This window comes from Miscanthus floridulus, chromosome 12 (genome assembly GCF_019320115.1).
Source record: "Miscanthus floridulus cultivar M001 chromosome 12, ASM1932011v1, whole genome shotgun sequence".
Classification (NCBI taxonomy): Eukaryota; Viridiplantae; Streptophyta; class Magnoliopsida; order Poales; family Poaceae; genus Miscanthus; species Miscanthus floridulus.
In genome coordinates, this window is record NC_089591.1 from 83,182,045 (window position 1) to 83,191,451 (window position 9,407).

The window sequence follows — 9,407 nt, forward strand, 5'->3', positions numbered from 1 at the left end:
AATGGTATGCAAAACTATATGGATCATGTTTGGTAGTTCATCCTTTCACAGCAAGTATTAGTAGCAACTAAACAAGCATTCTACATTGATGAACATCTACAGACACCAGGGTACGGAAGCAGTGGGAACAAAAAAAGCCACTGAACCAGAGATCAACATTAAAATGGGATACAGGTATTAGTGAGTTTGTTCTCCAGATTATTAGAATAGCAAATATCACCGATTCATGTGTAGGAAATTGTAGATTGAAAAACAGACAGAAGTATTATAAGCAATCCTAGGAGCAAGCTTGCAGGGTGCTACCAATCCAACTGAGCACAAAGCTTGCAACTCATTCCATACATGTGCTCTACAGCAGGTAAATGGAACAGACAAAGTGGAGCCACACATTCAACATACAAAGCGGATGCGTGGATGCAACATATGCTGGTGACACATGGTGAAAGAAATCATCATGGTTTGGGGAGTGTCAGTGCTAGCCATACCTTCTTAGGATTAAGCAGGTAGTCATACAAAGTGTTCTCCTCCCAAATCACAGCCATGTTCTTGTTAGCCGAGGAGTAGGAGTAACCAGGTGTTGTACCAGACTGCCTCCCAAACAGACCACTCAAATTAGGACCCGAAAAGTATCAACACGATTATCATTGCTAGCTTCAGATGGTTTGAATACCAAGCCAAGTCTAATTAGTTAGTAATACACTAGAATAACATTAAAACCAGCGCATGCGCACTTGACACTGCAGTATCCTGAACAGCTGAAGAGTACATTGATACCAAGGACGGAAAATGACTCTTCAAAATCCACAGGCATATACAATAGGACTATAGGAGTACCCGATATAAGATTTATTGGCTAACTAACGTGGACAACACCACGCAATCCATACAACGTTTTTGAGTTCTGTATAATGCAGGAACCTAACAAATTAGAGACCACAAGGAAGCGCTTGGGACTAGCTCGGATTGGATTGGCAACCAGAGTAATGTGCATCTGTGATGCAATCGCGTGTGATCTGACGTGTTATAATCACACTAAGCACAGCAATTGAAGCCTCCGTCAGACCGCCACCCAGAATGAGCTACGACTACGACCCCGGAAGCAACGTGCCTCCCGGGGGGGGGGGGGGGGGGGGGGGGGGGCTATCGGCGTCACCCCTTGAAATCAAGCGATCGGTCTACAAAGGCATCAGGTACAAAGAAGAGCTCTCAGGGTCAGCCGTCAGGGATGGGCCCCGAAGCTCACCTTGCTTGTGGCCAGCACCCTTGTCGACGGTGTGGCACTGCGGGCACTTGGTCTTGAAGATCTTCTCGCCGGCAGTTGGGTTCCCCGGGGGCGCCTCAGAGAACGACGCCATCGCTGACGAGGACGAAGCAGAGGGGGGCCTGGGCTAGGGCTCCCCTCGCAGTTGGAGGCGGCGGCGGGGAGACGGACGGCCCTGTTGCAGTGTCGCGTTCTCTCGTATAAACGAGACGATGCAGCAGGCAGGCACACACCGCGTACGAGAAACGCGAGCGGCGGCACCCGGCACGTCAAGTTACCGTAACGCCCTTCCGTTCGCGAATATACGGAGGTTCGACTCGAGTAGAGCGGGCTGTATTGGGACTGGATGGTGCCGGCGGGCTCGCGCGTTGTGTGGCGGAGCGAGGAGGGTGGGCCGCCAGACGCTGCGTCGTGGGTCTAAATCCACGAGGAAGCTTATCGGCACAAGAGGCCCAACTGAAATACGAGGCGAGCCACGCACGTGATCGAGCTCGGAGTCGGAGCGACGGAGAGCGTGCGCCGAGCAAACTCGCGCAACGAGCACCGCGGCGCCGCCCGCCCGCCCACAGCAAGGGCCAAGGGGTCGCCGCTGCACGGGCAAGCAAGCCACTCGGGAATGTCGTCGACAAGCTGGCACCGGGCACATGAGTTCCCCACTTGTGCTAGTGCAGGCTCACACTCCCTCAATTCCGCAGGAGAGATGCGCGTCCAACTAGAACGATTCCACCCTGCGATCCACCTGGGATTGGGAGCCCGGGACCACGCGATGGATCATCGTCGTCACCAAAGGAAAAACTCGCCGTTTCTTTACGATACACTTAGGACAGTTTGGAGTGCTCGATGATTAAACAAACGGAACGGCATCGGGCGATTGATTTGTCGCCAAACACATACATGCAGCGCTAGTACTAGGTGGCGTGCCAAGGAAATGCTGCGATGCTCCCGATGCACATGCAGTCTGTACTGAACGTACGCACCTCCCATGACTCATGCGTTGTAACTTGAAAGAACCCCTGGTTTCATTTCATGTGTCCAATACAGCCAGCGCCCAGCGGCCAGCCCACACGAATGAATTTTCTTCGGGATTTAACTCGGTTTATTTACGCAGAGATCGCGCAGTTGAGAGTTCTCCTGGCGCCAGCCATTGTACAAGGCGCCGAAATCGATCGAACTTGTCCAGCACGAACTCTTGGAAGATTCAACGACCGAGAAACAAAAGAGAAAGATGGAAGAAACAAGGCGCCGACAGGACATCTTGTTGCAACATTTGCCCGTTTGGATCTTCATGTCAGTGAAAGGGCTTTCCCAGCTTTGCCCAGTACAATTAGTAACGTTCACTTTGCTTTGCTCCTGTTTGAGAGAGAAGTGATTCCAAAGAGTAATCGAAACACAGGGGCACAGCGCAGCCCCCACAAACCTAATCATACCTACCCGACCATAAAAAAACACACATCACATGCACTTTAGCAGTAGTAGTACTAATACTTAAAAACAGAGGAGGCACGGCCGGTTAAAAAAGAAATCAAGAACAAATCAGGACGAACGAAGTAGGAGTAGCTTAGTACTAGCAGAACTACTCAGTTGGTGTGCGCTGCGAGTGTGCCACCCGCCCGGGTTCGATGCCTAGCATCGGCACCGGATGTGTCACCGGGAACAGTGTCACTACCGTCGTATCTTTCCACCGTGTTCTTTTAGCCTTAGATATATTAGATATAGGTGGTAGGTCCAGCTTACGCACTATGGGTGTGTATGAGTGTTAGGATGTGTACGTGTGGTGTGAGTTAGTGCTATATTAGATATAGGTGGTAGGTCCAGCTTACGCACTATGGGTGTGTATGAGTGTTAGGATGTGTACGTGTGGTGTGAGTTAGTGCGTGAGTTTAAATACTACAGCTTGTAATCAAAGTTGAGGCAATAAAAAAAACTACCCATATGTCCAACGGCTTCAGGCATGAGGCATCCGATGATGTACTGACAGCAACGCTGGTGCAGTAGAAAATTGTTGCAGGACAGAAGCCAACGGCAAAAATAACACGGCCTGCACTTGTCCAGTTGACTAACTCCAGTGAGGAGTGCTTTGGATTCCAGGCAACGGGCATCTAGATCACGCATAAACATTTTTATTTACACTAGAAACATCCGCAGACCTATGCATAGTCAACAGGCATAAAGACAGGAGGGGGTGAACCGCGACGGACTCCAAGCCAGCTCACGACAAAATCCTCGCAAAGACAAGCTGTCTGTCAGCTAGAAGCATTGCAGAGGTCTTGGGCCCTTCGGCCATCCACATCTAGTGATATACTGATATCAAATTCATTGAACATACAGGTGAAAATGATACACCAAACCAGGGTGAAAAACAATTTGAAGTGAACTTCAATTACTATTTGACTTGATTTGGTCACACACATTTGTAGTTACTTTGATATCTTCACCGTTAAACTGTTTTTCAAATAGAAAAGAAAGGGCTGAACAGATATGGAAGGCCTTGGTGGTGGTCCTCTTGGTCCTTACCCAGCATATATATACTACTAAACACATCCCCCAACCGATTTATATCCGGCAGCCCCTGCTTTAATTCAAGACCAAGTAGCAAATATAATATACTCGTCGCACAGCTGTCGCAGAGAGGAACAGCTAAGGAATAAGCGACACAGCAGAGGCCCATTCCAGCCTAGTCCATGGTGTAACTTATTGGCTAAGAGGCTGTTTAGTTCCAGGAAGTTACAATTTGGGGCTACTGTAGCACGTTCGTTTTTATTTGACAGTTCGTCTCGTAATTTCCCATCAAACTGTGCAATTAGTTTTTTTTCGTCTATATTTAATGCTCCATGCACGGGCCGCAAACATTCGATTTGACAGGTACTATAGCACTTTTTGGGATTTTGGGGTGTAACTAAACAAGGGCTAAGATATTATGAGTTATGGAGCAGCAAAACCAACCAAAAGTGAATTCCAACTCAGCCTCTTCCAGCCAATGCCAGAGCACAGCTCATCAGCCATTGCAAGATCTAGCTACTTGCTACTTTGATAAATTGAATTAGAGTACTGGGCTAATGATGAGTTAAGCTACTTGGAAAAAAAACTTTACAAAGACCTTTTGATTGCCACAAAACTGTTATCATTAAGGTAGTAAGAGGAAAGAGAAGGAAAAAAAGGGGGAGAACATAGTAGAGGGGCAAAAGGCACAGGTGAATACTTCTTAGTATCTAGGGATTTCCTTGAGAGGGAGCATCGACATTGCTGCGCTTGGCGAAGAGCCTGAGGGTGATCCAATATGGACACCACTGCGAGAAGAGAAGCCAATCTCATCCGTACCATCCTGCTGAAGCTGGTCTTCTCTGATCATTGTGCGGAAGGATATGGATCCCCGCTTCGTTGAAGTGTCAGAATTCTGCTCGATTTCTAGGAAACTCTGGTTGGCCACAAGTGATGCACCTTCATAGTAGTAATCATCATAAGGCACCATTTCTGTTATGTCCCTCTGGCCTATATCTCGGAGGGCCAATGAATCAGCTACAGGGTAGTAAACCAGCAAAAGTATCCCAACAGTTGTGCAGGACAGCATCATCAAAAATGACAGGAAGATAATACCCTCAAAGGCAACATCTCCTGGCTTGGGCAGCACTGAAAACCCGAGGAGAAGCACCCTAAAAGGAAGGAAGCAGAGCACTGACACCATCAGTAGATAAACCCTCCTTCGCAGTGACTTGTTAATAACCAAGGATAGCACCCGTGATCCAACATATGATACATAGCTCATCAGCAAAGCATCTACAAGTCCAAGAAAAATGGTGCCAAACAATGGGTAAGTGCAAACACTGGTATCTCCAACCGGTGAGTACGTCCGTATGAAGTATTTAGCAATCTTCCTTCTCCCAAGATCATGGTTCTCATCTCTAACAAACTTCGGCCCAACAAACACTAGGATTGCCTGCACCGAGAACACTGGAATGCAGAAAATAAACATGTAGGCCATGGTCTTCCAATTCCATCTTTGGTTTAAAGTGCCCAGCTCCTTCTTTTGTAACGAGCCATGGAGCAGAAAAGCAAATGCAAAGAAGATCCCTGGCTCTGCAAACCCTAGATTGGAAAGTATGTACACATCACATATGTTCCTCTGCCATGTTAAGCTGGAGAACAACTTTTTCTTCAAGAAGCTCAATCTCACTATCTCACCTACTCCCCACCAAATTGTGATCAGAATCAGAGCAATGCGAGTCACCCATGGACCGTTAAAGTAACCAAGCGGAAGGAAGGAGGGTCCTCTCTGAATCCGACACCTGAAGTAGACCGACTGGAAAATGCAGAAGAGGCCCAGAGCAGCAAACAGTGCAAACAGTGCGATTGTCAACACACCGAACGCATCAGCAGCTACTCTGGTCAGGGGCATCACCCGAAGCACAGTTGCCACGCATGCTCTCCGCTCGCATGGAAAGCACAATGGCCAACAAATACCATATACTCAGCAGCAGCCTTCTCAAGTCTCAGCGATGGACAGCTTCTAGAGGACTTCATTCAACAAATAACTGTATAAGATTAATGGCAACACTAGAGCATATTTACCAAACTTAAATATTACCAAAGAAGCTATTTTGTCTTCACCCCACACACACCTCAATGGCAAATTTCATTTGATTTAAGCTGATTATACCCTAAACCTCCAGTGCTCATACCAGGACAAATAAAAAATATCGTACTGAAGTATGTAACTTGATCAGCTAAATTAATAGGCACTTAATCTAGGGCATTTAAGTTGGTAGATTACTTGAATCAGGCAATCAGCTAGCTAAAAGCTTACCATTTCTGCACTAAAACACAGAAACTTTTTAACCCCTAAACATTTCAGAAATACTAGCAAGAATAGCACTTGTTAGCTCTTAAATACTCCAATAGGCAACATATTTGCTCGTTCCCCACGGGTAAAAAGGCTCAAACCCAGACCGTTAACCACCGGAGTAAGCACTAGATCACCAAAGAAAAGCTTAGGAAAAACTGCTCAAGCTCCGAGCAAATCACCTCAGCGAAGGCCGGAGGGCGGCGGGGAGCGCCGCCAGGGGCCTCCCGGCGGCGGAAGCTGAGGCAGCCGAGAAACACCACAGAATCCGGTGATTCTGACGTAGAAGCGGCGGCGGCGGCGAGGCGAGCTGGGATCCGGCGGCGGCGGAGGTGCAGGGGAATGGAGCCCTAGCGACGGAGACGGAGAGGCGGGGGAGTGGGGAATGGGGGAAGAGAGAGGGGGGGTGGGGGGGGGAGAGAGGAGGAGGAGAGAGAAAGGGTGAACGGGGAGGGGAGGAGAGAGAGCGGAGACAGAGCGAAGAAGAGGAGGGGGGGTGCGAGACAGGCTGTCTCCAGTTGTCCTGCGGCTCGGTAGGCGCCGAACCTCCAGCCTCGGTAGCCCCCACCCGAGCCTACGTGGCACCCCAAAAAATGGTGCGTGCACCAACACATTCCACCAAATTTCAAGCTTCTTGCATTTGCCAATGGTTATGTTTCCGTTGCATTGAACATTGATGCTCTTCAACAGGAGACCACAGTGGCTGAGGGCTCTTTAGTCTTAACGGTAAGGCTTGATATACATCGTACTCCCTCGGTCCTAAAATAAGGACCCTCGGTCCTAAAATAAGGACGTGTTTGGTTCATAGCCTCAGTTCACCGAACCAAACTTCTGACAGCACCGAAGCTGTGGTAGACAGAACATCCGCACACTTTTGGCCGGTGGAGGCGGCTAAATTGAGCTACGAAGCTGTGGCGTGTGTGTTGCATGCGGCGTGAAGCAAACACCAGCACAACGTGCCTAAGCTGTGGCAGGATGAGTTCTGGCGCGATGAGGCTAAGAACCAAATGCACCCTAAAAGCGCTTATGTGATTGAAAATTTATCCCAAATTAATATATACATATAGCTCATATAGGGTACTGTATCCATCTATGGTGCCAACGTGACAGCACAATAGAAGCACAACGCCAGTTCGTGTGGGACCAAGAAAAAAGATCTCGTTAAAAAGGAAAGAAAAAAAACAACGGAGATTATCTCTGAATTGCGGAGGCTCTCCGGAAGCTCCGCAAGTCCTCGTCTCGTGGCTATCTGTCTGACTCTCTTTAGAGTCAAGCGGTCGCTAAGCATGGATGGCAAGCGCAGCAGCTGTAGCACCGTGTGGGTTCTTGGACTAGCAATATTACAACAATAAGGGTATTTATGTAATTTGCCATCTTGTATTGGTTTCCATGTCCAATCATAGAATCATAACTTATTTTAGGATGTAGGCCCATTCGGTTTGCTAAAACTGGCTGAAAAACACTGTTCTGGCTGAATTATTATGAGAAAAAAATATTGTTCCGGCTAAAAAAAAGAAGCCGAACAAGCCGGCTTCTGGGTAAGCCGAACGGGCCGTAGGGAGTATATCTTCATTATTTTTTAACATTACATTTTCTGTCTTTTTTAACATTACATTTTCTGAGCTCGCATACGCTACTTAGCTCTACATACAACATTTATTACTAATTGTTAGATTCTTTCGTGTTTCATTAGTAGACATTAGATACTCTCACGCGAGCTAGGTATATGTACTACGGTACTAATACTCATGCAACCATCGTCACTTAGCTCTGTCGATTGCTGGACTCTTTCACATTCCGTTAGGAAACATTAGAGCCTCTCACGCGAGCTAGGTATATGTATTAGTACTCCTGCAACCATCATGCTATTTGCATCTCTCTCATACAATGAGTGCCACCTTCCCACTCACTCTCGCACTCTATCATAGGTGATGATGATAGCAGAGAACGTGCCGGAGGAGGCTTAAGGATAGGCGAGGCAACTGGTCACGAGGCGAGGCGGCTGGTCATGAGTGCTCAATGTATGCATACCCGATGCAAGCAACAAGAAGCTCAACTGGAGCTCCCAATGCGCAAGCGTTGTGTGACTATGCCGTCTTCATGCGACAACAGGACAACGGTGAATTCGGAGCTTTTGCTCGCTTGTGATCATGGGCCAAAGTGAAGTTAACGCGGTTACCATGTATGGCTGCATGGTGCTATGTGGGAGAGAAAAGTTAGTATTCCATGGCTGCTTGGAGCTAGTAATGGCGTGTGACGGGAAACATGGCCATTATAGTAAATTGGAGGCGGGACCGAAGCCCTACCTTCTTGAAAAAAATGTGGTGATTAAACTCCCTCCTTGATCTTGGCGTTGAGGAAGTTAAGTCTTGTATACTAGAATCGAGGGAGTACATATCAGCTTCCCCTTTACATTTTAATTAGTGATGTCTATCACATCGCCAGCTATCATCATGGCTACAACAAATGGTCAATAAGAAGTAAGCTGAAACATTACTGGATCCGTGGAAGAGTTGGTCAGTCCAAGTACTATTAGGGCAGTCCTAATGAAAGAAAACTAGTAGTTTCTATAACATAGGATACCGCACCAAAAAAGTACTGCTTTCCAACCCATGGTTTCTATGAGTAATAATTATTTTCTCTTTCTCTCTCCCAACTCTATCTTCTTCCTCCAATGGGAGTGCGACACGAGCTCCCTAGAAACTGGTGGTTTCTCCCCAATAGCAATTTCATGGTTTCTTGGTGCATTGGGTCAAGAGTAGACCTGATCTCTTCATGAAGAAACCATTTCTATGATTTTTGCTCTCTTTCTTCATTAATTACGTTGCCATGTCAGCGTTTTGCTTACGTGGCAAATCATTTAACGAGGATAGAAACCATCACCAATGCACCATTGAGACTGCCCTAAGTGGTGAACCAATGAGCTAAGCGTCATGAAAATAAGCTAGTGGCATAAAGTACTAGTATCATTTGCTTAAATCGACAAACTCTAGGAGGAGCGAAAGTAGTGGATAGGTAGAGCCGCGAACTAAGGTAAAAAAGAAGCCTATAAGCACATCGTGGCACCAAGATGAATCAACTTTGTCACACCTTAAATTGGTTCTATCCTTCACCGCTAGAGACAAAGCTATGAAGACGATAAAGTGGACATCTATCATGAAGTTCTCATTGATGAGTCTTGTTGATAGATCAAAGTGATATTGAAGCTATGAAAAATAAGTGGTAAGTGGCATGGTAGATACAACATCACATCTAGCTAGGCTTTTTTTAAATGTAGTTATAAAGTAGTATAGATATGGTACATATAAA

The 9,407-nt window shown here is 47.0% G+C and overlaps 1 protein-coding gene across 1 annotated transcript; it reads right to left on the minus strand.

Annotated features, from left to right (window-relative positions):
- Positions 1–4,187: 4,187 nt before the first annotated feature.
- On the minus strand, positions 4,188–6,495 carry LOC136496788 (uncharacterized). The gene is made up of 2 exons (XM_066492548.1): positions 6,281–6,495; positions 4,188–5,773 (listed from the first exon to the last, which is right to left on the minus strand). Exon 2 carries the CDS (start codon positions 5,652–5,654, stop codon positions 4,464–4,466), a length of 1,191 nt encoding a protein of 396 aa, XP_066348645.1. The 5' UTR covers positions 5,655–5,773; positions 6,281–6,495; the 3' UTR covers positions 4,188–4,463.
- Between the last annotated feature and the right edge of the window lie 2,912 nt (positions 6,496–9,407).

What these genes read in the sequence shown, in the direction of transcription:
- LOC136496788 (XM_066492548.1), bottom strand. Translation starts at nt 5,654, where the DNA reads ATGCCCCTGACCAGAGTAGCTGCTGATGCGTTCGGTGTGTTGACAATC.